This window comes from Heloderma suspectum, chromosome 7 (assembly GCF_057233095.1).
Source record: "Heloderma suspectum isolate Gila_16-S chromosome 7, 16-S_ref, whole genome shotgun sequence".
NCBI lineage: Eukaryota > Metazoa > Chordata > Lepidosauria > Squamata > Helodermatidae > Heloderma > Heloderma suspectum.
Genome location: NC_139464.1, coordinates 42473820 through 42501705, shown reverse-complemented (window position 1 = coordinate 42501705; position 27886 = coordinate 42473820). Strand labels below are relative to the sequence as shown.

General features: G+C 47.6%; 1 protein-coding gene across 2 annotated transcripts; it reads left to right on the top strand.

The window, feature by feature from the left end:
* The first annotated feature begins 213 nt into the window (after positions 1 to 213).
* Positions 214 to 21078, top strand: LOC146339609 (arf-GAP with dual PH domain-containing protein 1-like). 2 transcript variants are annotated; one of them, XR_014784288.1, is made up of 12 exons: positions 214 to 526; positions 4064 to 4194; positions 7145 to 7236; positions 7339 to 7421; positions 11277 to 11389; positions 12008 to 12154; positions 13921 to 14004; positions 15162 to 15224; positions 15953 to 16024; positions 17480 to 17711; positions 18752 to 19773; positions 19925 to 21017. XR_014784288.1 is itself a non-coding variant. In XM_084809761.1 (11 exons), the coding sequence occupies exons 1-11, from the start codon at positions 436 to 438 to the stop codon at positions 18778 to 18780; spliced, it is 1137 nt and encodes a 378-aa protein (XP_084665887.1). In that variant the 5' UTR covers positions 238 to 435; the 3' UTR covers positions 18781 to 21078. The 2 variants fall into 2 exon arrangements, 1 of the variants encoding a protein (XP_084665887.1); XM_084809761.1 differs by having other exon boundaries at positions 238 to 526; positions 18752 to 21078.
* The last annotated feature ends 6808 nt before the right edge of the window (positions 21079 to 27886 follow it).

Genomic DNA, 27886 nt, shown 5'->3' with positions numbered 1-27886 from the left:
TGGAGCAACGTGGGCGGTGTTGCGTTTATTGCTTTTGTGCACTGCTTGTGTTACTTTTTCTGGGGCTCGTCCTTTGGCCCTATACACGATCTTGAAAAACCGGTTCCGTGGTTAATAGCTGTACTTCCCTTCACACCCACAGGTTTTCCCTCCTTTTGCTGCTGCTGCTGCTGCTGCTGCTGCCTGGGCCTATCACACCTCTGCACTGAGCTTGGCTTGCCTTGCCTTACAAGGGCCTTCTGCTGTTCCAGCTGCCTTGCAGAGAGGCTGTTTCTGATTAACCCTGCAGCTGTCTCCCTCTCCAAAAGAAAATCATCATCATCGTCGTCATCCTGGCTAATTCTACCTCTTGTGCAAGGTGCTGGTCGTGTGATTACAGGTACAGAGGAAACAAATCTTTCTCTGCCTGGAGGGGTTCCTACGCAGTCAAGGGCGATGGCTGCAGAAGATGAGAGGAATGCAAAGATCCTCCAGGAAGTTTGGAGGAGAGAAGAAAACGCCTTGTGTGCAGATTGCAGGAAACCTGGTAAATCGCTGTCCGGGCGGTGCAAAAACAGACTGTAAAGCAAGGGTGCAGGATGGGGTGGGGAACAGCTCGCAAAGATGGCATTTGCAGCAGAGAGAGGAATGATAACATCTTGGAAGAAATAGGGGCTGGGTGTGTGTGTGGTGGAATTAGTCCTGGCTCTTGGGACACACCTGAGGGGGACATGCTTTCCCTAGCCTGGTTTGGGGCTGGGAGGTGGGTCAGGTTTGGTCATGTGTCAGTGAGTGCTTGTGTAGACTTCAAACAAAGATAGCTTGACTCATTCATTCATACTGCCGATCTCCATTTTGAGACTGGGTCTATCTATAAACTGCAGACCTCATAGCCACAACATCTGACCATATTATTTATTTAAAGTATTTTTACACTGCTCCTCAGCTTAAAAAGGAAAAAGAAAGGCTCCCGGACAACCAGTTATCAAAAAAGACAATCCCTGCCCACAGGCTTAGAATCTTAAAAGAGACATGACACACAAGGAAAAATGGATGGAAAGGGAAGAGACTTTAGGGGCTTTTCTGTTTCTTCCCTCATTACCTGTTTTTTGTACCACCTAGCCTGATGAAGAGTTCTGGAGAGCTCAGAAGCTTGCATGTTTTTGTGGAATTTTGATTGGCCCTAATAAGTGTATTTCCCAGCTGTGGATTGTGTGTATGTGTTTTAAAACATTTCAGCTGCTGTCAGTGGTACAGCTAGGTCATTTTTAGACCCTGGACTTAACGTTCTTATGGTCCCCTCTTTAGATGGTCTTGTGTATTACTTCAGTTGTGAAGCACACAACTAATATTTTTCTTCCTGCCCCCCCACCTTTTCATATTTTACAACTGCTTCCATTCCTTATATCTTAGAACGTTTGCCAGCCCTAATGTTTTTTTTTTTTTATAAAAACCTAAACTCTAAGCATGTGCAGTTTTGCATTTCAAGCTCCGTTAAATCATAGCACTATCATGACTACAGGAATAAAATGGAGTTTGCTTCTGCTGACCTGCTGCCCTCGTCACCTGTTACTTTCTGGGTGGTCCTTTGGGCCAACCCTGGGCAGCAAAGCCCTGGATGTCGGCCACAAAGCCTGGGCCAAGCTGCACCACTAACTGCTGTGCAAGAAGTGAATTCTTGTCACTTCTATTAATTGTGGAAATTTGCATATATTCCATTATTTGCAAAATGTATCCCGTTTCAGCCTGTGATGAGGAGAATGAAATGACTGTGCAGGGCATTGAAGCCCCCCACCCACCCACCCACTCATAAATAATCTTCTTCCATCCTGGTATAGCTTCTCACACTCCACTTTGGTAGCCTGTAACTTTTTCTGTTGTAAGGCCTGTACAGAGCCCCACTGGGTGCTTCTGGATGGGAGGACTCAACACAGGGATTAAGGGTGCAATCCTATGCACGTTTAGATAGAAAAAAGGTGGCTGGCTGGGGAATGCTGGGAGTTGTAGGACTTTCCCCCCTCTAAACATGCATAGGACTGCACTCTAAGGTCCTCTTATGGTTCTTATACAAACCTCTGTTCTGTAACATGTCCAGCTCTTTCACAGCCATCCAGTACAACCTTGGGTGAGTCCCTCAGGCTCCACGTAAGCCTTTGATTGTGCAACCGTCCTGCCTCGTTCATGGGATTCGAGAGGGGAGGGGGAAATGACCATTTTTGAGGGCCCTTGGGCCAGCCACCCACAGTGGGCCCCTCCCTCAGTGAGCCTGCCTTCTCACCACCCTGGTCACCAGCTGCTGTTGTTCCTCATCCTCTTTCTCCCCATTGCTACCGCTTGCTTGCTTGACAGGCCGAGAGCCAGGGAGCAAGTGGGCAGCGGCATCTCCTGCTCCTCCTCACCACCGCCACTGCTCCCTGGGCCGGAGCGAGAGGCAGGTGAACAAGCAGGTTGCAAGGGTGAAGAGGAGGAGAAACTCTAGGGGGATCTTGGCAGCGAGCTTCTGCTGGGGTGTGGGCCCTCGGCAGGTGCCCAACCATGCCTACCCATGCAGGCCCCGCGACAACGTCTTCTGCTTGTAACCCTCCTGTGTTTTCCCACTACTTCTGTCTTTTTTCTTTCCTCAAAAAATCTGTTAAAGAGGTAAGGATGGAATAGGTGTACACAGTGCCTTTTGATTGGTAGCGGTAGGGGCCATCCATTTGGAAGCCTTCAAAAACTGACATAACCAGGCAACATCTTTCTTTAAGCCTTTTACTGTTTGGGCCCAAAGCTACACACTATGCTAGAGATCCACAATTGGATCCCTTAACATTTTTATTTTTACTTTGTAGTGGCTGCAGAGGAAGGGGAGCGAATTAGACTGCAGCAGTAGCTCTGGCCAGTGCTTCGCACCTTGGATAACTCCTTTAGGGTGCCATCCTATTCATGTTTAGACAGAAAAAAGTCCTACAACTCACAGCATGCCCCTGCCTGCCATGCTGGCTGGGGCATGCTGGGAAGTGTAGGACCTTTTTCTGTCTAAACATGCATAGGATTGTGCCCTTCGAGTTCTAACTGAAACCCGGAGCGTATTTACTGCCCCAGTGATGTCGGAGCCACCAGCCGCCGCTGGCCCTGGCAGAAGGGATGTTTAACTCTTCCCTCCGGGTGGCATCGTTTTCCTAATAGTTGCCCCCCGCAGCTGCTACTAACTCCACAGTTGGGAGAGGGGGAAGACAGCTTTCTGTCTCCCCCCCCCCCCCCAGGGCTAACAGCAGCTTGGGAAGGGGATTTGGAATGGGAAAATGGTGCAGGGTGGGGAGAAAGGAGTAAACACTCTCTCCCCCACCCCTGTGTTAGTGCACCAATCAAATTCAGAGCCCGTGGTGGTTGCTTAAGGCTTCCATCCTATGCAGACTTACCTGGCCACAAGCCCCCTAGAATGCAGTGGGACTTACTTCTAAATAGACATGCATAGGGTTGTGCTGTTAAACTGAAAATGATCTCTCGTGTAATGTGCATTTTGCCCTTTCAGGCAGACTACCAACGGAGGCAGGAATTACTTTTGGCCCGGTCCACCTTGTTAACCTCTGCTTGTACTGTAGCATTTTATACAACCTGCACATTGTGTGTCGGGAAAGATCCAAGGTGAACAGGCATGCCTTTGAGTGAATAATTGGACTACCAGGCTCTAAAGCAGGGCTGGAGAACCTGTGGCCATCCAGATGCTGTTGGACTCCAATTCCCATCAGCCCCGACCAGCCTGGCCAATGGTGAAGGATGACAGGAGCAATAGTTCACCAACATCTGGGGGGCCGCAGGTTCTCCACCCTTGATCTAAAGTATGGTTCCTACGATAATTCTCACCATATCCACATTGATCTCAGTCAGGATTTGTAAGCATTAATGGGATGTGAGTAGGAAACAAGGACGATAATAGTTAATTGCTACCCTAATCTTTACTTTCGACCTGAAAGTAACTTAGGCAGCTGGTGGCCTTTCATATATATTTGTCGCTGGCTTGGACACATTGGTTGTTCCGTGTTATCCCCTTCTCTGTCAGGAACCAATCCTCAATCATGGATACTGCTTTTATTCCACTCAGATCCTGACTGGGCCTCTCATACCTTGGGTGTCTTCGTCTGCTTAGACTGCTCGAGGATTCATCGGAACATCTCTAGTATCAGCAAAGTTAAGTCAATAACGATGGACCGCTGGGAGGAAGACCAGGTTCAGGTGAGTCTTGTTCGAAGAAGATTTCTGCCCTGTTATTTGTATGGGGCAGGCATACATCTCCCTATCTTTTCTCTCAGGAACACTGGGAGTAAGGAGGGAGGCAGGGCCAGCCTTCCCATGAAACAAGGTCAGGCACCCACATCAGGCAGTGAATTGTGCCGCTCTGCCCCCACCCCCCCAGGAGGGCTTGCTGCCACTGCCCTGCTACCTCCAGTGGGTGCTCTGAAGAGCCAGCTGCTCTCCTGCCATGGGATTTGCCACAGTGAGAGAGCAGCTGGTGGGGCTCTCTAGAGCAGCCACCTGCCCTCTGTTTAAGTCCTCGCATGGAGAGCCACGCAGCCAGAAGAAGCGGCTCTCCACGGGACGAGGCAAATAGAGGGCGGGCAGTGGTGGCAAAGGTTATGGGGGGGTCACAGGGTGGTGGCAGCACATGTTCTCTCCTGCCTCAGGCAGCAAGAGAGCTTGCACTAGGGATGAGAGGAGGTGGCACTAAACTGGGATGGCCACTTCTGCATCATCAAAAAAAGAGGACAAAAAATAAATCTGCAGGGGTGGGCAAGGGCCACCTGGCACTTGTTCAGTGAACCCTGGCCCTTCCTGCACCAGGCCAAGTTCTTGTGTCTATGCAACTCCTAAAGGTATAGGACTTGGCAGTCCTAAGGCTGCTTCATATGTTACCATTTTAGATGTACACCTAGGATATTCTAAGTGTACACTGGTGGTGATCTGTCCTCTTTTTTTGTTTCTTTATATTACTCTGCAAGGGGCCATCTAAATAATAAGATACGTAGACATTTAAAATATTAATGCAATGACAGGTCAGCAAACTCATGTGCCATGCAACACACCCATAACAGAGCTGTGATGGACGGCACCACCCTACTGAGTGTAGAGTTCAGCTTTCTCCAGCCTGGCACCTTCCAGATGTGCTTGACTACAACTCCTAGAAACCCCCAGCCAGCAGAGTATTCCCACATATCTGGAGAGCACCAGCTTGGAGAAGGCTGGATAGGTGATGGCAAATCTCAGGCTTGACTGTAGCCCTGTTTGCTCATTCCCCCTCACCTGGTCCACGTTGCATGATGCAGTGGAGGCTGGTGGCTCTGATGTCAGTGGGGTGGTGAATCCATTCTGGATTTCAGTCGGAACTCTAAAGGAGCTATCCAAGGTGCATGCTCCTTTAGAGTTCTGATTGGTTTTGACTGAAACCCGGATCAGATTCACCACCCCATTGACATCGGAGCCACCCGCTTCTACTGGCATGATGGGACTGAACAGGAGCGCTCTTGTTGGCCTTGCCCCCTCCGCTGTGTTTCCAGTGGTCCATCCCTGCAGCCCTCCTCTCGTGGAGGTTGAACTTCTGCAGCACAGGGGAGCGTACTGTACATGTGAACAAGGCTCCTTGTGCGGTTTAGACAGGCCATCAGGTACACTTCAGAAGGGGTGAAGACAACAGGTGTGTCCCCATTCCTCCCCCAGTTGCAACTGGAATCGTGTGAGGGGAAATGACTGAACAGGGCCTCTGCATTGTGCAAAGCTCAACGGTGTGGGATTCCAGACCATTGGGATTCTCTGTTGCAGGGGTGGGGAACTTCTTTTAGCCCAAGGGCCATGCCAGATTTAGGAACAAGCCAAGTAAGCCATATTATGAGGGGCCTCTAAATAAGTTTGCGATAACTTAAGATGTATTATAATTGAAAGTGCTTTCATTTAAATGTGTTGGAAAGTCTGGTGTGACTTCCAGCAGAGTTGCCTTATATAGAGAAAGCATGGCAACACAACTTTTAGTATTGGAGGCAATAAATACAGGCTAGAGCCAGTTTAAAAGAAGTTCAAATCAACTTAATATATTAGTGTTTTTATACACATATTCAGAGAAGGCTATCTAACACTGTTTAACTACAAGCGCTGGGTGGTACCCTTTCATTACCCTTTCTATTGTAATGTAATACACTGTTTTCTCCTTATTTATATGGTATGGGGCCTCGGAATCTTGACATGGCTTAGGGCCTATGCATGTCTTAATTTGGCCCTGCCCAAGGGCCTAATTCTGTTTTGGAGAAGCTCTCATTCCAGAAGCTGCATTCCAGAAGTGGGCAGGGCAAAAGGGGTGGGGTCAAAATATAAAAAATACCAGCATATTTTAGCTGAAAGGTCTTAATACCAGTTAACTAAGCTTTAGAAGAAACATTTCAACCTTATAGAATGTGGGGGGAAACGTGCTAAAGCTAGAAAATCACCAAATGATACGTGGCCAGGGGAAAGGAATATGGCTAGGAAAAGGTGTTATAGCCATCTGTGGAACCTCAGGAGGTCCAGATGTGGCACATGGGTCTGAAGTTCCCCACCCCTGCTGTATTGTGTATTAGGGATTCCAGAATATGACTTGGCAAAATTCCCTTATTTATTCTGGTGCTGATCTGGGGAGATAATTCTTTGTACGGAGACTGGGTATCATTCAGAGTTTGTAGGTGGCGAGGGGTTAGGAGATGGCAGGGATGGGAAGTAGGAGTGGGGGCTTCAACACATGGGGTTTTTACCCTGCTATTGAGATTGGGTACTCACAGAAGTTTGCGGGTCCTTTACACAACATCGTCAACCTCCAATGCCTCTCCCGTGCTTTCCAACCATTTCCGTGGCTTTATTTGAAATGGAGATAATGAGGTAATTAAAAAAAATGAATTGAATGTGTCCGTGTAAAGAGAGAGTTGTGCTATGACAGCAGTGCCATCTAGTGGCTGTATAATGAAACGTATAGAACTTGCAGCCTTGAAAAAAAGAGGAAGTGTGTGTGAAGGAGCCAAACTTAATCCTGCAAAGAGTCAGGAAGCAGAAGCCACAGTAAAGTTGTGGAATAAATAACCTGGTATGGAGAAGCTCTGGGACTAGTCAGGAATGTTCCTGTGTGAAAGGGAAAGAGTGTTCAGTGATGCATCTTCCTGCTTTGCAGTTTTTGGCGCAGCACGGGAACGCGATGGCCAAAGTGACGTATGAGGCCCATGTCCCTACATACTATTACTGCCCAATCCACACAGACTGCCTGTAAGTGCCATTGCTCTGTCAGGATCAGGAGGAAGGGATTGGGGGTGGCTACTGTTGGACTTCTCTTATCTGTCACATATCTCTTGTTGTGACATCTTACAGAGTCCTGAGAGAACAATGGATACGAGCCAAATATGAAAGGAAGGAATTCACGGAGCCAGGAAAACAGCCACTGTATTCCAACGGTAATGAATCTGCAATGTTCCCAAATCCATATAGTGTAATCCTGGGGTCTCCAACATGATTGCCTATGTGCACAAATGTACCTGCAGACATTTCTCTTGATGCCCACAAGGCTCTCTGCCACTCCTGATTTTTATTTTAATTCTTATGCTTTTTGAATTAATTATTTTTTAACAAGGATGCTGGCATGCTGCAAAGCAAAGGGCTTCCCTCCAGAACCATCTTTAATTGTATTCAGAAAAATAGTTTTGTGTTCTCTGGAGCTCAGACCCCATTTCTGGTTTGTACTTAGGTTCTTGGGCAAGTTACTTTTCTTTTTGTCTCACCTTTTGCCTTCTGGGAAATGAGCATTTTGTGACCAGCCATACCCATACCCCCCATGGCAGTCATTTTATGAATGGGCAGTCCCTCCATGGCAGCCATTTTGTAAGAACACCCACAACACTCTTTCAAAATTCCAAATGTGCCCACTGACTCAAAATCATTGGGGATCCCTGATGTAATTCCTTTGTTAGGCCAACTCAAAGTTCACAAAAAAATGTGCAAGCTTTTGAGATCTCCAGATCTCTTAATCAGGCAAGACACTACAAAAAGCAGGTTGGCGGGGGAATAGGAGGAGGAAAAAAGGCTGACTGCATATTGTAGTCAGGATGTCTGCATAGTTAGAGTCCTAAGGTGATATGGAGGAGGAGGGTTTGCAGATTTCAAATTGGGCTCTGTCAGGTGATGTGATAGTTTCAGGTTTCAGTGCCCCTAGGACCACTGGGAACAAGAAGTAGCAGACAGTTGTTTTTTAAAATATAAAATCCAGCTGTTAACTCAAAGCTGTCTGCAACAGAATCTGTTCCCACTCTGAACGACTTTGTTAGCAGCGGTGAGACACAGTCTAGCAGCTGCTGCTCACACTACAACCATCTTAGTACAATTTGCAGAAGCCTGGGCCCCATCTACACTGGGCTTTTACTCCGGGGTGTGTGCGAGTTGAGGTCCCTCATGATAGATGATGCAGTTGTGACTTCATAGCCATCCATGGTTTTCACCTGGAAAATGCAGAGTTCCAAGGAGTCGTTTTACTGCGATTTTTTGAGTTTGCTGCAGGTTTCCCCATGGTTGCGGGCTGTTTGTTTCTTCCCCGAACCAACTTTGCATCTTGCAGTGGCCGTGTTGTAGGCGTGCGTAGTACCTGCGTCACTCTGTGATGCCCCTTTACTCCCCCATCACTTCACAGCTGCGCAGTTACAGAGGCACAGAAGGGCGTTTTCATCTATTTAATCACACTTTTGCACAGTTTTGCAGCTTCGTATCGTCGCAAAGGTTGCTTTTGGACTCAGTACCCAAAGGCTGGGGGGAGACTTGGGGGAGAACCAACATCGCTCCGGCCACCATTTCGGAGCGATAGGTAGGCACGTAGCACTCACGCTTATGAGTATGAACCATAGCGTGAGTCTCACGCAGGGGAACTGACAAACTGATGGTGTGGAAATCAAGGAGCACAGACCACCCACTTTTTACCTAAAAAGGGATGGAAAGACACAGCAGAGCCCCTCAAATACAAAACAGCCACTGAAGTGTCACACCCCCACACTCATGGGGCTGCACAGCTGCGCATTTCATTAAAATGGCAAAAAAAAGGGCACAGCGAATCTGTAAGGGAAGCGCGCAGTACATCGTGAGTCTATCGCAGGGGAAGTTGATTCGAAGCCGCATTGCTGCGCAGTTGCAGTGGGGTGGAGGGTCAAAGCAGTGCCATATAGATGGGGCCCTGGTTAGTACCAACAGTTGGGTTTATTTATTTATTTATTTATTTAATTTCTATACCGCCCAATAGCCGAAGCTCTCTGGGCGGTTCACAAAAATTAAAACCAAACAACACACAGTAAAACAATTTAAAATATATAGAACATTAAAACCACAATAAGAGACTAGACCCTGAGGAGGAAGTTACGTAGAATTTGACCAAGGGAGACTTTTCCCAATCACACTGCTAAAGTGACAGGAGAATCTGAACCAGATCGAATTTCCTCTTCTGGCACAGGTGAAATTGTACTTGTTAAGCTGTCAGGTTCTGGACAATTCATCCATTCACTATGGTCAAGTAGGGCAAAATGAGTATGGCACGAAAGGGCTTAGAACATTGTGTTTAAAAAAAATTTTAAGCTTTTATTTTTAATTTGCAAATAGAACAGAAAAGGAAATAACAGAAAGGTCAGTCCACAATAACATTAGCAAAAAATCAACACTCGTATCTTAAAAATACGCATTAATTATTAATGCATATAGTTAAGAAACGAGTGTTGAATTTTTGCTAATGTTATTGTGAACTGCCTTTTTGTTTCTTTTTCTGTTATATTTGTAAATTCATGATTAATATAAGCAAGCTATATAGCTGAATAGGTATCCCAATGAGATTGACGACTATAGGACAGAGAACATTGTTTTATTTTGAGGATTAAAAACAGAGCTTGTTGGACTTGGCAACCCAGAGCCCTCTCGGGGTCTAGAGTTGACAGTCCTGGCTGATATATGAGAACTCTCTCTGGTGGAGTCTGGGTAGCAAGTATCACTAAAAATCTAACCAGCTAGTTCTTATAGGGCAGATGCTTGCTGAAGCATCTTTCTCCTTAAAGCTGCAGTTAGTGGCTCAGGAAATGGTATTTTTAGTGCTACAGGATGTCACTTGGTTTCTGGCCCCTGAAAGAAATACTGTGCCCAGAGAGCCCACCAAATGTGACAGCAAGAATTAGCATTTGTGGTCTATGCAGGCTGGAGAGTGTGAGGCTGTGCAGCAAACAGCAAGATACCATCTCTATGTGTGAATGTTTTCTCCATGGGAACAGGCACAGCAAGTGTCCAGCCCACCACCCCTTGGAGCTGAAATACTAACCATACGGCAGTCCTTTTTCTTCTGGCAAAGGCCCTGCACTTTCAGAAGATAGATGACAGGCAGAAATGCAACCACTGATGCTTTCCCCAGCAGTGATGGATGAAAGTGAGCATCACTGGTTGCATTGCAGCCATTGCACCACCATAAAAGCCACAGGAGTCCTGCCAGAAGAAAGGTCAAAGTTCCTAAGTAACCACAAATCATGTAATTCCTGGTTAATCTCTCCTCAAGGCCATCTTCCCTCACCCTCACATATACATCCCCATGGCCAGCCCTACCATTATGCAGGCTGATGTGCCCGCATCAGGTGGTGGAACAGGAGGAGCAGTGAATTGCGCCACTCTCCCTCCCCTGACTTTGCCAGGAGGGCCTGCTGATACCTCTCTGCCACCTCCAGTGGGTGCTCTGGAGAGCCCCGCCAGCTGCTCTCCCACTGTGGCATTTGCTGCAGCTAGAGATCAACTGGCAGGGCTCTCTAGAGCAACCTACTTGGTGCGCTGCCTGCCACTGCTTCGCCTTACCGTGGCTGGCCATGTGCCATGGGGCTCCCATGAGAGTCGTCCGATCTTTCTCGATAGTTCAGCTGACTTCTCATGGGAACCCCGCAGCTGCGGCATAAGGCGGAAGTGCCCGGGTGGGCAGGAGCATGTGGCTAGCTGGGCTGGCCGGCCAGGCAAGTCAGCAAGCAGCTGGCTGGCTTGCTGGGTGGGTGGGCGCGTCACCTGAGCAAGCAAGTGGCTGGGCAGCGGTGGCAGCACTGCCACCTCACTTGAGGTGGCAAGTTACATTGGGCCAGCACACCCCCATGCTAGGAATTGTGATCCAACGCGCCTAGAAGACGCCCAGCTGGGGAAGGCAGGCATGGAGTCTATAGGCAAATAGTCTGATGGTTCACAAGGCAGCTTCCGGTGTTCTGAGGCTCTCTGACGCTTCCCCCTGGCCATTGTATGTACTCTCCAGCCTTCTTTTCTAGGACTGAAGGAAGGGACCCTGTGGAAACAAGGCCGAGACAACGGGCAGTATCTGCCACGCAGGTTTCTGCTGTCCGAGAGAGAGGGGTGTCTCAAGTACTTCGTTAAACAGGATGTGAGTAAGAATTGCCTTGCGAGTTCATCCCAAGCTGGAATATGCAGCCTTTCCTAGGGCCAGAGAGACATTTCAGGACCATCTCTGGAGTAATCTAAGGGAACCTTAGAGAAGGGGTGCAGAACCAAAGCTCCCCCACCCAGGGTTCCCCAAGCCCACGGCCCATTCCCTGACCACCCATCCCTTGGTGGTTTCCCAGCTTTTGTGCAGTTCCCCCCTCCTCCGCCCCCACCATTCCAAAAGGTTGAAATGCCTCACCTAATGCGTTGTTACTGGTAGTGAGGTCTTTAAGTCAAATTATCCTGGTATTTCCCCCTTCTGCTTTTGGCCATGCCCACCACCGGAACGTGGCCCCCGAGAGCTTCTCTGAAATGGAATTCAGCCCTCTGGCTGGAAGAGGTTCAACACCCTTGCCTTAGAATGACTCTTGCCTCCCTGCTGTCGTCTCACCTGTTTTCAAAACTGAAATTGTATGCTCATTTGGGGCAGAGACCTGTTGTTGCTGCTGTTATGAAACTCTGAAACATCTCATGAACATCGGTGTTGTTGTAGAAATAATATTAATTAATACTAATACTAATAATATTAATACTACTACTAATAATAATGTGTTCTCAGGTGAAAGAACCCAAAATAGCTGTGAAAATTGACATGATCAATGCCATGTTCCAGCCAGAGAAGACAGGGCACCCCCATGGCCTGCAGATCACCTATCTTAAAGATAACAAGACTCGCAACATCTTCCTTTACCATGACGATGGGAAGGTATGTGTGGAGCTGGCCAGCCAATATGCTGCAGCACTACCAGCCACATTGACAGGTCATTCTGGATAAAGCCTGGATTAGCAGAGTCCTTGTCTTAATTCAGGGGTAGGGAACCTTACAAGGCAGAGGTCTTGTCCGAGCCCCAACACACTTCCTATCTAGATGCCCATCAGCCTCTGAACTCTGAGAGCCAGAGCGGTGTAATGGCGAGAGTGTTGGACTGAGAGCCGGGAGATCCGGGTCCTAGTCCCCACTCAGCCATGGAAGCTCACTGGGTGACTTTGTTCACAAACTCCCAGCGCAACCTACCTCACAGGGTGGTTGTTGTGAGGATAAAATGGAGAGCAGGACGATCATGTAAGCCACCTTGGGTTCCTTGCAAGAGGAAAAAAGGCAGGATATAAATGCAATGCATGCATACATAAAACTTGGAGCCTGATGAGCATCCTATGCAGAGCAGAAGGAGCGTGGAGGTGATTGTCCCCTCCGCGCTCCTCTCGCCCTGCTTTTTCGCTAGATGGGTGATTTCTAGCTGGGGTTCTGCGGAGAGGGAGGGAAGGAGGCTGGGGCGGCCAGAGGATTCTTCATAAGCTGGCCACTGTGGTCGCCTTCCCTCTCTGCCCACAGAACTGCCTCCTTTCCCTCCTCTCCAGTTCACATTTCTGAACTCCTAGAGGTGGTTCTCTCTGCACTGGCTGTGAGGAGGTGGGAAAGGGTGGAGAGCTCAGCCTCCTGGGTCCAATGTTAGAGTGCACCTCTAACTTCAGGTCCAGGAATCCAAACCATCTTATGGCCCCCCAGATGCTGTCTAGGGGCCATAGGCGTGCTCTAGAAGCATCTCTTTTGAACCCACGGTTTTCAGCACCAACTGAAACCTATTTCATAGCAATTCCAGCTGCCAGTAAGAAAAGGTGTTAATTTTTTTAAAAAGTAGGGCCTAGAATCAAGGATAGGGCACCTTGGTGGGCACCAGGGCCACCGCATTGCCTGCCCCTGTCTCGAATGGTACTAGAGGCCTAAAGCTGTCAGTGCGAGCGATCCGTAGGAACAATGGCAACACTGAACACGAGTCCTTAACGTTGCCTGTAAATATGTCTGGGATAAGAATAGGGAATGCTGCTCTTTAGGGTCTTATGCATGCTGGCTGTGGGAGATGTTCATAGGACCGGATCGCATGCCAGGCTCACTAGGTAGCATGCAGCTCTGTTCCTTCTTCCTCTTAAATCAAGATCAAGCATGGGGGTGATTTGGGGGCGGGGGGAATAGCAGTGCATGGGGAGGGTTGGGTTGCTGTTGCTGTTTTTTAACTATTTTACTGTTGCTTGTAGCTGTGCAGTGGGGCAGACTTTTGGGGAGAGGGGCATGGCTGGGAAGGGAAGGGATAAGCCTCCCCTCCCTGTGTGTTGAGATCCCTCCCAGATTGCCCCCATCCGTGCCTGTAATTATTCACAAAAAAGAAGAGACATCGCTACACCAGCCTTCCCCAACCAGGCGCCCTCTGGGTGTGTTGGACTGCAATTTCCACTAGCCCCAGTCAGCATGGCCAGTGGTAATGACAACCTGTGATTTGGCCCATAGATAGTGCCTCGTAGTACTCCGTTCTGTTGGGCTTCAGGTTCCTCAGACTCACACTGCCATCTTAATTGTATCGACTAGGGAGTTGAGTTCCATAGAACTAAATGGGGCTTTCTTCTGAGCAGATGTCTTGAGGATCAGGCTTCCAATCAATGATTCATTCTTCTTTTGCATGCCTTCTCTCTTCCTAGGAAATAGTGGACTGGTTCAACGCAATCCGTGCAGTACAATTCCACTATCTGAAGGTGGCCTTCCCTGTAGCCAGTGATCAAGAGGTAAGAGATGTAGCAAGCGAGATAGCCCACTAGCAAGGCCACCGGGCTATGTGGCTTGCCAGATCAGGCTTTTACTGAGCCATTGCCCTGCCTCATTCACAGAACTTTACAGGATGTCCACACAGCAAAGTCTTCCATTTGAAGCCTTCCTATGTTTTACTGATGCTTCTTCAGTCCTTTTTCTTACCAGACAAAAACCCTATTGAGAAAGAAAAGAGAGAATAGTGGCACACTGCCTCTTAAGAACATAAGACTGGCTTCCAGTCCATTTCCAAGCCCAATTCAAAGTGTTGGTCTTAACCTTTAAAGCCCTAAACTACTTGGGACCAGAATATCTAAAGGCACCCTCCTCTGGGTGCCCCCACCAAAGGAAGCTAGGTAGGTGGCAACAAGAGAGAGAGGGCCTTCTCAGTGGTGGCACCCCACTTATGGAATAAACTCCCCAAAGAGGTTTGCTTGGCACCTACATTCTTATCTTTTCTGCGCCAGGCAAAGACCTTTCTTTTGTCGCAGGCATTTTAGAGACCTAGTTCTACGTTATTACAGCTGCTTTATCAATTCCTGCGCTGTTTATTGTTTTGCATTATATTGTATTGTATTCTTTTAAATATTTGTCTTGTATTTTATATTTTTAACAGTTATATGGCAGTTTAGGGGTGTTTTTTTTTAACTGTTTGCAATCTGCCCAGAGAACATTAGTTATTGGGAGGATTAGAAATGTGATTAGATGGATGGACGGACGGATGGACGGACACTGAATCAGACCAAAGGCCTATCTAGTCCACACAGTGGCCAACAAGTACTTGTGGGAAACCCACAAGTAGGTCACGAACGCAATAGTGGCCTGCCACTCATGTTTCCCCTGCCACTGCCTCTGTTGCTGGAGGTAATATATAGCCATTGTGACTAGTAGCCATTGATTGGGAGCATTAGGAATCTTCCATCTGGAAGCACCCCTAGGGACAATGGAAATCTCATTTTTTTCAGCCCTTTGGCCATCTTTGACTCAAGGTGAAATTGTTTGTCTGTCTGTGTGTAAGTCTGGTTGGGTCAGCCTTAGGCATTTTGATAACCTGAGTAAAATGACGGTGTGATTATCCAAAATGGTCAAAATTTCTGAGCATTCTGATCACTCAGAACTGATTCCTTTGTTGCAGCTGAGAAGCCGGTTGACGCGGAATTTCCTGAAAGAAGGTTACATGGAGAAGACTGGGCCCAGGGTATATCCATTTATTGATTTATTTAGATGCAATTTATTTTATTACTTCTGCTAATCTCAGAAGCTGCAGGTACATGGAAATACATTAAAAATAAAAACAGATCTAACCTATCCAAGGTTTACCCAAGAGAAAAAGTATCAGCAGAGCAAAGACATCAAGAAGGCATCTCATAAGACCCCTGAAAGGCGCAATCCCATGCATGTTTAGACAGAAAAATGTCCTACAATTCCCAGCATTCCCCAGCCAGCTGGGGAATGCTGGGAGTTGTAGGACATTTTTCTGTCTAAACATGCGTAGGATTGCGCCCTAAAACAGCCTTCACCAACGTGGTGCTCTCCAGATGTTTTGGACTACGCTCCTTTTTGGACTGGTGCTGATTGGTTTTAATAGCTGGCTAGTTTTGGTTGTATTTCTATTGGTTTTTATCTTGGGCTGGAAGGTTTTTTGTTTGCTTTAATGCTGGCTTTTATTAATATGTTATGGTATTGACTTCTGTTGTTGTTCAAATGTTTTTGTGGGGAATGTGGCATATAGAACAGGCTGTGTGGTGACACCGTAAGAAAACTGGTAGGTGACACATCCAAACCCTAACCTACTATTCCACTAGACCAGATGGACACTGTGCAGGAATTGAGCGTAGTTCTAATGCCACTTCCCCAAATGCACCAGCAGAGGGTTCTCTCCCCTTGTAAATGTCCTTGGTTCTCTCTCTTCTCTCTCCTCTGCAGCAGAAGGAGACTTTCAAGAAACGCTGGTTCAGCCTGGACCATCGAAGACTGATGTACTTCAAGGATCCTTTGGTGAGCCAGCAGATGAATTCCCCCCTTACTTATTTTTATCTCTCCCAGTTCTTTAGGCTACACTTTCTTCTTCCAGCAGAGAAATGCTAATCCATTGCTGGATGTAAGAGAAGGGTTGTTCCCTATTAAACCAGCCTTCCCTGACCTGGGCCCCTCCAGATGTGTTTGACTACAATGCCGGTAATCCCCAGCCAGCGAGCACACTGGCTGGGTATGATGAAGCCTGTAGTCCATATCTGGAGGACACCAGATTGGGGAAAGAAAGCTGCAATAGATGGTTGCTGCTGCTGTCACTGTTCCAGCTGCTGCTCTTGGGGGCTCCGTGGTGGTCTTAGGGGAGAATAATTCTCACCCTTGAGGATGAACCTTCTGGGCGGATCTGCCGAGATCTGGCTTTGCTGTGCGGGGATCTTCTCCCATCAGAGAAGGCCCATGTACAGCGAAGCCACTTTCCTGCCCTGCACTCACTCCCATTTGGGAGAGGACGCAGAGCTGGCAAATCTGCCCTCCCACTTCCCCCTTGTTATCTCCGATTTGTGATCAGAGATAACAAGGGGATTCCCCTGTATGGAGCACACCCTCCATTGGGGTAGGGAGCAACCAGTGGAGGCTGGTGGCTCTGATTTCAGTGGGGCTGTGCATCCATTCTGGGTTTCAGTCAGAATCAGACAGAACTCTAAAGGAATGATCCAAGGTGTTGAACCCTAGTTTCAGCACCTCAGATAGCTCCTTTAGAATTCTGGCTTGTTCTGACTGAAACCCAGAATGGATTGACAGCCCCACCACAATGAGAGCCACCAGCCTCCACTGGGAGCAACACACAGGGGAACCCCTTGTTATCTCTGATCACAAATCAGAGATAACAAGGGGATTCTTCTCTCAGTCTCCTCACAAAGCCCTTGGTAGGGGTGTGGCTTGGGGAGAGGGAGGGACTTGAGGACAGGAGGAGGCAGAACCTGTGGAGGGAACTGGATGGGTAATCTCCGCAGGACGTATAAGGCCCGTGGGCCAGAGGTTGTTTTCCCCTACACTAGATATTTTGGTTCCTATGGACAGGGCACCTCTTCACCCAGGCAGCTGGACAGTCTGCAGTTCCCAGCTCTTCCCAGGGACATGGTTGACTAGGGAAGGCACTGGAGGGAGCGGTGCTGGAAAACGTCCACTGCCCAAGCTTAGATGTTACCACAGCTGTTGTTGCTGCTCCAGCTGCCCTTACTTCGAATGTTAAGTGTTGGGAATTAAGGTACTGTGTCACACCACTCCCTTGCCAGTCAGTCCCCAGGAAAACTGTTTGACGACTCTGGTTCATAGAATCATAGAACAGTAGGGTTGGAAGGGGCCTGTAGGGCCATTGAGTCCAGCTCCTGGTTCTGGGCTCTCAGCCGCTCACATGGGCCAGAGTTGCAATGAGGTCTCTAAGGCAGGTTTCCCTCCCATTTTTCTACCACCTCCCAGGACGCTTTTGCTAAAGGTGAAGTGTTTGTGGGAAGTGGGGAACACGGGTACGGCGTCATACAAGGGCTGCCGGCTGGCACGCAGGGAAGCTTCACCTGGCAGTATGGCATCACCATCGTCACTCCTGACCGTGATTACCTCTTCACCTGTGAGACCGAGAAGGATCAGCAAGAGTGGATGGCAGCCTTTAGGCACATCATAAAGCAGCCCATGACACCCCAGGAGTATGCAAGTAAGTGAGTCTCAGCAAGACTTTGACCTTCTGCACGCATGCATGCATCCAATTCTTACACCTGGGCATTTATACCTATGCTTAACATTTATTACCTCTGTAATAGCAGGGATGGGGGACATGTGGCCTGTCTGGTGTGGTTGGACTGCAGCTCCCAACCCTTCGCTATGCTGGCAGGGGCTGATGGGAGTTGAAATCCAAAACATCTGGAGATCTAACTTCTGCCCACCCCAGCGTTAGAGGGCTGAAGGTGCTTCACATACACGATCACTGTAATCCTCCCCACAGCCCTGTAAGATAGGCCAGTATCATTAGCCCTATATTGCAGATGGGGAGCTGAGACGTAGAGCCAAGGGCTTGCCAAAAGTCATCGAGGGAGTTCATAGCCAAGGTGACATTTGAAGCAGGGACTTCCTGATTTGGAGTTCAGTCTCTTAGGCACTATGTTGCATCAGCTTGCCATATATTTACTTATATTGCTAATTCAGCCTTCCCCAGCCTGGTGCCCTCCAGATGTGTTAGACTGCAACTCCCATCATTCCCAGCCAGCATGACCAATGGTCAGGGATGATGGGAGCTGTAGTCCAAAATATATGGAGAGCCCTAGGTTGGGGAAGGCTGATTTAGAGGGTCTCATGAAATGCCAATGACCATGCTGGCTGGGAATGATAGGAGTTGCAGTCTGACACATCTGGAGGGCACCAGGTTGGGGAAGGCTGACTTAATTTACTCTGCTTCTTCTAGTCATTGAGGAGGGGGAGAGATCTATGCTGGGCACTGAAGTCCTACCAGACCCTGCTGCCCCAGACCTCTGGAAATTCTAACCTCAATTTTGTGGTTTCACCAGGCATTGTCCACATTCTTCCAGGCATGTCTCTGCAGCCCTGAGGGCTAGAAACCTGATTTTAGAACTACATTTAAAGCTGCATTCTGTGCCTAATAATATGAATTCTGTGTGAGCGTGTAACTGCAGAACTCACCCATCCCTGACTGTAGCTGCTCATTTTTGTGCTCTAATAAATTTCCCTGTTTCCTTACAGTTGAAGCTTATTTCAAACTCAAGCCCTGATGTCTCCGAAGGAGAGAACCTAGCTGCTAGCCTACTTGGTCTGCCCCCTTTGGAAAACACAGGGGGAAAGAAGGCACCCTCTGCCAGATATGCTGCTGTGCTCTATGCCAGTGCTTCGTGGTTGGGAAGATGCTTCCTTCAATCTGTGGAACCAAATCACTTCCATGTAGACTGTGCATCCTCTTAAATGGTCCTTTTTGTTGGGAGGGTGTGTTAAATTGATCCATATCCCATCACAGCGTTTGCCGTTCGGAAACTGCTCGATCCAGCTGGACGTCGGAGCATTCTGCCCTTTTGAGCAGCAACAAAACCAGATGGAAAGATGGGGCGAACAGAGGTGGAAGTTGGTGGCTCTGATGTCAGTGGGATGGTGAATCCGATCCGGGTTTGTCAGAACCAGTCAGAACTCTAAAGGAGCTATCCAAGGTGAAAGGCATAGCTAGGATACTCCAGAGACTGGGCCGAGAATCAGGAGGTACAATAGGCATGAAGCACCTTGGATAGCCCATTTAGAGTTCTGACTGAAACCTGGAGCAGATTCACCGCCTGACTGACATCGGAGCCCCCAGACTCCACTGGGAGCGTTGGAGCTGATCTAGACCATGTGATGCAAGTCTTCGTGCTGCCCCAGCACAGGTCTGGCAGGCTTGCCCCCCGCTGGGCACTGTGTGCAGTTTGCCCTCCTCTGTGGCACGCTGCTGCTTGCTACTGCTTGGCTGCTGGCTATGAAAGGCTTTGGTGGGCAGATCCACAAATCCACTCTTGTGACGGCTGTGTGTGCGTGGCACTTAACAGGTGCATGTTTCTCTTGCATCCATTTCTGACCAGCCCCTTGCCCCTCACCTGAGATTATTCGGATCCCTCGACTACCAGCTTTCTCTGTCTTGCTGTCTATTGAAGGTCCTGCTATAACCTCCAAGCCAGCTTTGGCTTAACCCAGGAGTGGGTAACAGGCGGCCTGCAAGCCACATGCGGCCTCCCTTGGCCAATTTTGCACATGCACCCCTGCCAAATTTGCCACTGTGGCAGCAAAGAAGACACGATTTTGTAAGAAAACAAGGTGTGCGGGGAGCACGCGCCTTGTTCGGAAGCAGGATTGCGCTCCCAGAAGCTTCCTGGGAGTGCGATTCTGCTTGTAAACAAGGCACATGCTCCCCGCACGCCTTGTTTTCTTACAAAATCGTGGGGGCGTTGCTGCTGCTGCCACAACACATTCAGCAGCAGCAGTTTCGGTGATGGGGAGAGGTCTTGCTCCTGGTGGGTTCTGGCGGCAATGTGGCCCCTGATCCATGGACATTGCCTGGCTTAACCTCCAGGGCTGGCCCAAGACCTTCTGCTGCCTGAGGCAAAGAACAAGATGGCACCCCTCCCTTTCCATGTACAAAAGCCAGCTGGACTGGCAGCTGAATCTTCCTTCCACACAGGTGATGGAACAGCATCCTCCCCCTGCACCTGAGGGCATCAGGCTAAGTTAGGGAGATCAGGGCAGGTCGTGTAGCATACAAGCTCTCTTGGACACCTTGCTGCTGTCTCCCAGCATCTGTTGCCTGAGGTGGCTGCTTCATTCTACTTAATGATAGGGCTGGCCCTCTTAACCTCAGGTTCTTGACAGCCTGCAGTGGTGCTTGTCTTTTGAGTTGACATTGTTGCCTCCAGCGAAAAATGGGGAGTGTCATAGGTACAGAGATTGCCTCTTTCTCAAAGCTGTGTGTGAACAAATCTAGATAACATGCCCAAGCCCTTTCCAGAGGCGTGGTGGCGCAACCCTCCCTCCAACTTCTTTGGGTTTTGTTTCTCCATTTTTGTTTCCCATTTGTTTTAATTGCATTTGTTTCATTTTGACTGTTTGACATCAATGGAGAAATGAAAACAGAGATCCAGCCAGTCTTCTGCTGCCTGTGACTTCTACATTTTGGATCCAAATATCATGCAATTTCTAGCCATTCTAATATCCCTCCCGCAAACATCAGACCTGCCATATTTGAGGCTGATCAGACAAAGGGACCCAGTTTTTCTAAGCCATCAAAAGTGCATAGCCCTGTTGCCAATTTCCATAGGAGAACCATGTCTGTTGCATGTTACTTGGCATGATTTTTTTTTTTAGGGTCCCCATTTGGTAGACGCTGTGTTACATCTGTCAGTTTCACTGCATGTATGCTCTTTCCCCTCCTTTCCCTGTAATCTTTCTGTGACTTGTATAGCCTGTTTCAGATTATTTCCATTTTTCTTCCCAATAGAAAAAAAAGGAAAAAAGAAAATCAAACAAATAAAAAGAGAGGAAGGAATGAATTTTCACTCAGAACGCCTTCATTTGAATTTCTATTTGTTTCCATAACTAAAAAGAGTGAAACAAAGGGTCTTGTTCTTTGTTTTCCATTTATTTTAAAAATGAATGTACAGCCCTCCTTGGGAGGTTGCTGCCATAATCCCACACACCTGTCTTTATACCCAAGCAGGTGGGGTTCCTGGGGATTCACAACAGCCAGGTGAGCCCTTTTCTGTGGCCCTTACTCCTGCCGAGAAAGTCAGTGCGATGCTTTGGGATGGCTTTTCTTCTTTTAAAATCTCCACTTCTGCGCTGAAAACAGCCCACTAAACATGTCTACTCAGAAGTAAATCACATTGTCTTCATTTGCACTTCCTCAGCATGGGAGGGGAGAGGGAGTGTGGAGTTGGGAATTGCTTTGCCTTTTGTTTTAAATCTGTCCTTATCCAGAGGAGCGGACCCACGCACAAGGGATGGGGAGTTGGGAATTGCTTAATTGCTTTGCCTTCTGTCTTTGTGTCTACTTGGAAGTAAATCAAATGGTCTTCAGTTGCACTTACTCAGCACTGGAGAGAGGAAAGGGGAATTGGGAATTGCTTTTGGGATGACCTTTTTACTCTCCGCTCATCCTCTGCAGTGCACTTATGCAGAAACAGTTGATGACACTGCATTATACTTGCGGGACTCTGCCCACATAACCCAGAACTAATGTGGTTTCAGTTGCCATTTGCCCTGCAAAAGTGATGTTTTGTTTTGTTTTGTTGAAAAACTGTATACACCCCTTTACTGGCTACGTGTGCCACGGGAAGAGCAAATTTGAATTCATGAAAATCCGGTTTTAAACAGAATCGGCTGAGAAAGCATGTCCGTGTAGATGGGGCCCAGGACTCTCCTTTTATCAGTCAGCAGATGAACAAATCAGATGAAAAGGAGGTTCGGGATGGGCAGTCTCCACAAATGATCGCAGCTCGTGTTTGCAACAGGAAAGCCATCTCAGAAGTGGGGGAGAGTTTCTGTTTAGCGGAGTGGTTTGCAGAAAATGACTAGAGATAGATCAGGTTGCATAAGAGTAAGGGCATAATTTGTGACTTGGGTTCAAAGAAATTGCTTCAGAGCAGCTCAGCAAAAAATCTAGAACTATCCACGGGATAATTATTTTATTGAACTTAATCCAGAAAGAGCTCTGAACCCATTGGTTCCACCGCCAAAGCCCTTCACAGTCATGCTTTCCCCTTTACGGATCAAGCTGGCTTCACAGAACAGCTCATCCAGCAGCCAATTGCCAGGGCAGCTGTTCTTCACGTTGCTTTTGAGAAGCTCAAGAGAATTGGAAATAAATGGGTAGAGAATTCCATAGAGCACTATTTCAGTCTGGGTATTACTGTCGCTGCTGACAACGTGGCATAAACCAGGGGTGGGCAGCTTGCAGCCCTCTAGATCTTCTGGCCTACAACTCCCATCATGCCTCACTATTGGCTATGTTGGTTGATAGGAGTTCTAGGCCAAAACATCTGGAGGGACACAAGTTGCCCATGCCTGGCATAAACAAAAGGTGTTTTGCTCCAAGCTGTGCCATGGAGCTGTAACATCCACTGCAAATGTGTCCAGGCCTTCTTGCTCATCGTGGGTAGAATGTTCTCTCTCTCCCTTTCTTTGTTGTAGCCCATTGGGTAGGGTTGGCAAGAGTCTTGATTTGATCAAGAGACAGGAAAATCATGATGCAGTCCTGAATACAAAACCATAGTTTTCAAGGCAAGGACATATCCAGAATGTTTAAAGCAGAAAAAAATGGCAAGCGGCTGTGTTTGTCCACTATTTAAAATCCAAAAGTAACAGTAGGGTAATACTTTTAGGACCAATGAGTGCAAGAGACATGTTAGATAGCAGCTGGTTTGTATAGTTCCAGAGCGGGGGGGGGGGGGGTGTCCATCATTCTGTTTTTCCTTCTTAGTAGTTTTTGGTGCAACCTGAAGTCTGTTTTTCACTAAGGGTCAAAAGAGACATTACTTGAAATATGTGTCAAGCAGCTACACATTTTCATTTTTACTCTAGAGTAGGCACAGGGGCCCTGATCCAGCTTGGGACACCAGCATGAGGGGTAGGGATGCTTGAAAGGCTTGAATTGGGGCCCCTGCACCTACTGTAAAGATGCAAAAATAACTGCTAGACACACATTTAAAGTAATGCCGGTTTTGGCCCCTAGTGTGGTCCAAACTTATCAAAGTTGCAATCCATGCATAGTTAGTTAAGATAGTTAAGATAGGCCCAGCCTATCTTAAGGAGCGCCTCCAGCAGCACCAGACAGGCCGCTTAACAAGATCAGCCTCGGATGGCCTTCTCTCTGTCCCATCAGCCAGGACAGCTAGACTGGTGGGGACGAGGGAGAGGGCCTTTTCTGTGGTGGCCCCCACTCTGTGGAACTCCCTCCCTAGGGAACTCCGTCATGCCCCCTCTTTAATGAGCTTCCGTCGTGCATTAAAAACGTGGTTGTTCAGGCAGGCATTTGGGGTGGGTTAGGGTATTTTAGAAAATGTTTTTATTGTAGAATTTTACTGTTTTAAACTGTTTTGTTGTATGTTGTACATCGCCCAGAGTGGCTGGGTGACCAGCCAGATGGGCGATTAATAAATTTAATAATAATAATAATAATAATAATAATACCTAGAAAGTAAGTCTAAATGGGAAAGTGAGATTTACTTCTGAGTAAACACGTAGAGGATCGGGCAGCAAGTCTGCAAATTGCATCCTCCACTACGCTGCATCTTACAAAGGCTAGGGCCTTTTTATCAGACCCAGCAACATTCCCCACTCCCTGCAAACAGACACACACAAATACTCCCACTTTTGGCTTAGCCCCCAGCCTATAGAAGAGTTCTTGTAAATACAAAAGCCTGCTCACTCTTCTGTGATCCTTTAGTTGTTCCTAATAAAGGCATTTCTCTAATTTTTTTTTAAAGCAGCCTTCCCAAACACCTGCCAGACGTTTTGGACTACAACTCCCCTTAGCCCAGCCACCATGGCCAACGGTCAGGAATTATGGGAGTTTTAGTGCAAATCATATGGAGAGTACCAGGTTGGGGAAGGGTGCCTTGGAATGGATAAGATATATACTGAAAAAAAAATACACATGCTGAACTTAACGGCATGCTAGCTTCTCATGAAACGCTCACATAAAACCATTGCAGTTGCAAAATTTAATCAGTTTTAACGTTTATATAGCATGTTAGTATTCAAAACACAAACATCATGAAAAGGCAGTCTGATACACAGGAGGCCATGACACTTTGAATGTTTATATTTTTATGATTTTGTTTCACAAAATATTTTAGTCCAACAAGGTGACTTTTTAAATGTACATTTATATTCTCCTTCCTCATTCCTGCATCGTAGGCTGGTTTTATTATCCTCAAATTACAGATGTGTGGTGTGTTGATGCCCAGAGAATAACAGTTTGCCCAAGGTCACCTGAAGGCTTTGGAGCTGAGGTGAGCTCATAGTTAGCCAGTACAGTACACCAGCGTCCAGCTCTAATCTAAACCTGCTAGTTGCAAAATGTAACTGCCTGCTTTTTGTAATATCTCACCTGATGAAGATATCTGGAGATCTCGCAAGCTTGAACATTTTTTGGTGATCTTTCAACTGGCCTAATAAAAGTATTACCCTATATGGATTTTGGAATTTTTCTTATGGCCAACAAGGCTTCCTTTGTATTGCTAATTCAGGAATCCAAACTTCCTCCTTGTTGCTCAGCTGGCAAAGAAAGTGGAGCATACGCACTTGCAGCCTGTTATAGGTCAATGGAAGAGGATGGGGAAGGTGGCAAAGAAAATAGCACTGCAGATTGGTTGCATGGAAAGTGCTCTAAAGAAAAGGAGATTCAGTTATCTTAGATAAGGATGAGTGAATCAGTCAGTTTCGCTTTCTCTTGCATTTGCTTTTTTTAAGATCTCAAGTTCTTTTGCTCCTGAATATGTAGAACTTTGAGAATTTTGGTAAATTCTTTTAAAAAATGAACTGAAACGAAATTCACATCCATTTGCACCAGTCAAATTAAGGAGGTACAGCTATTCTCAGCATGAAGAGGACCTTGTTGTATCTGCTTAACGTATGTTGAAGATGAAAAAAAGAGGTAGCAAGCCCAATTCAGAATACATAGGGGATCAAAGCCAGACTTTGAAAAGCTAAGCAATCAAAGCCCTGGGCCTGGATGGACAAGTCTGTCAGTTTTGGTTTCTCCCACATTTGCATGTTTTAAATCTCAAAAGTGTTTGTATCCCCAATATGGAGAACTTTGTGAATTTTGGTAAATTCTTATCAAAATCAAACTGAAATTAAATGCTCACCCATCCTTAGTCTTAGGCCACCTTCACACATTGGTTTTTTAGCAGGCTCGTTTTTCTTTAATCTCTGGCTTTTGTGGGAGCATTAAACAATGCCGCTGCTCTCCTGCTGCTGTCTCACAACTTCCCCTCCCTCTTCCCATGTCATCTGAGAACAGGGAAAACCTGGCATTTTCTGCGCTTGTGATTGAAATCGCCATTTCCCCCCTGTGTATTTCCCCTTTAGCACTTTGTCCCACTTTGTGTGGCCATGTGCTAGGGGGTGTTGCTAGGGGGGTGTTGAATAACATTGTCATGACAACAAATGGGGGTGGGGAGGACACTGACCATGCTTCTAGTGGCCAGTTCTTCCTCTCTCCCATTCCACTACGGGCACTTGAACTGTAAAGTGGTTAACCATCCCAAATGCTTCTCCGAGATCCCCCTGAACACAGCAATGCTTACTTCTGAGTAAACCCATTGGCTGTAAGGCTTTCCTTTCCTGGGAGTAAGTGCCACTGAAATTTGGCTTGCTTCTGAGTAGGCATGCATAGGAGTCCATTGTAAGTCTACTTAGAGTAGCAGTCTTAAGGTCTCCCATCCCCTTCAATGCATTTACTTTGACCCCCCCCATTGACTTCGCTGTCTGCTTCTTCTCCCTTTTGCTCACCAGTTTGATGGGCTTTTTACATACAGCCATTGAATGGACTTGCACTCATGCCTGTGAAAACATCCGTACAATGGGAAGGCAGCCAGCCACTATCTCTTCTCCTAGCCTACCTTACAGGGTTGTTCAAAAGCCAGAATAAGGGGGAAGAGCAACAACAGTGCACAGGGTCTAATGAAGGTGTCTCCGTGAAGAGGTTGCCAGGAGGTGAGGGGCTGCTTGGTGCATTGACTGTATATAAGTCTGTTTGTGGATTTCTCACTTCTGTAGTTGGGATCCTGGAAATCGGTACACCCTTCAAACTCAGTAGGGCAAGCAATGTACTGTATTTAATTCCATCACACACTGACATATTTAGCAGAGAAGGACTAGCAGTGCCAGCAACCTCAGGGTAAGCCACCAAGAAGACTCTCCCTTGCCGCAAAGTCGGAGGAAGGAGGGAGGCAAGGGACCAGCTCCCATAGCCCACTATCCAGGTCACTAGAAGGGCTTCTGACTTCCCTCCTGCTGTGGAGGAGTGGAGGAATGGGGCGGAGCCATCAATCATGTTACAGGAACAAATGATCAGGGGAGGGGAGGGGGCACAGGGCCAGCAGCCCCCTTCTGTCCTGATTTTTCTGTGCAGCTCTGCCCAGCCATGAAAAGGTATAAAGTAGAGGGAAGCATTATGAGAGATGCCTGTACACAGGGCCAGTAAATCCCAGAAAGGATCTGAAATCAAAAGGACCGGTTAGTAGTGGGATAAAACGCCAGGTATGAAGACAGCTTTTAGTGACTTGATCACATCTTACAGATTTCCCTGAGAAGGCAAGGCAGACACAGAGCGAAATGCAGCCAGCTGTGTAACACCATTCTGCCGATGCACTGTTGTGTGGTTTTCCCAATGGTAAAAGCAGATACTTGCACTGACCAAAATGCCAGCTTCCACTCTGTGGAACAGGAAGTAATGCTTACTGCTCACCCCAATAGGGGAACTTGGGAGTTGCAATCCAACACATCTGGAAAGCCCTCACTTGTGGAGGTCTGCTATACACACTCACATAACCAATAACAGTTGCAAACTTCTCCTTTCACCCCAGCTCTTTTCTTTGTTGACACGTTACTCTTTTCTTCACTCTTAGCCACATTTATATTAATTAAGGACCTTCCAGTCTTCCATGGATATGGGTGAAAAACAAAAAGGGGGAAAGCTGGTAAGTAGAGGCTGGATCCAAAGAGAAAGCAGAGGAGAGACAGCCAGAAAAAGGAAAGACAAAGGAACGGGGTGGGAGGCCGGGAAACCTTGTTGGATAGAAGTACAGTGCCTTCCTCAGTTCCTAGCTAGAAGTCCCGCAGCCACTGCTGAGCACGTTGGCGCTTGAGTGTGAAGCCATGAGTCAGACATGTCCCTCCTCCACTGAGAGGGGAATGGTATTTTTGAGTGGGGGGCAGTTGTGGAAGCGCAACAGAGAGGAAAGTGAGGAGGAAAACTGCTCGGCTGCTGTGGGGCAGTTTTCTTTGTGTTAACAGACCAGCAAATAAGACGGAGAGAAATTGAAGAGAGCGAGAGAGCAGTCTCTGAAGGCAGAAAGCAGCGAGAAGATATCATCCCGTCTAATCCACAGTGTGGCATGGATGTGCTGCTTCCTGTCACCTTGTTTCCCTGAGGAATGGTAAGGAGCCTCGCTGAGCACAGCCTGGAAAGAAGACCGAGGCCCCCTGATGGCCTACGTCATTTCATAAGAGAAATAGGTTCCCCCACCCCCACCTCAAAGTCATTTCGGGTTTCTCCCCATCACTCTTTGCATCCATCCTTCCCCTCAATCTGTAAAGCTGCCAAGGCGGCTGTACACAACAGGCGCGTGCCGTAGTTTT

Coding starts and splice junctions, on each gene's coding strand:
- LOC146339609 (XM_084809761.1), top strand. CDS start 436: ATGGCTGCAGAAGATGAGAGGAATGCAAAGATCCTCCAGGAAGTTTGG. Junction 7,237..7,338: donor CCAATCCACACAGACTGCCT/GTAAGTGCCATT, acceptor GACATCTTACAG/AGTCCTGAGAGAACAATGGA. Junction 7,422..11,276: donor ACAGCCACTGTATTCCAACG/GTAATGAATCTG, acceptor CTTCTTTTCTAG/GACTGAAGGAAGGGACCCTG.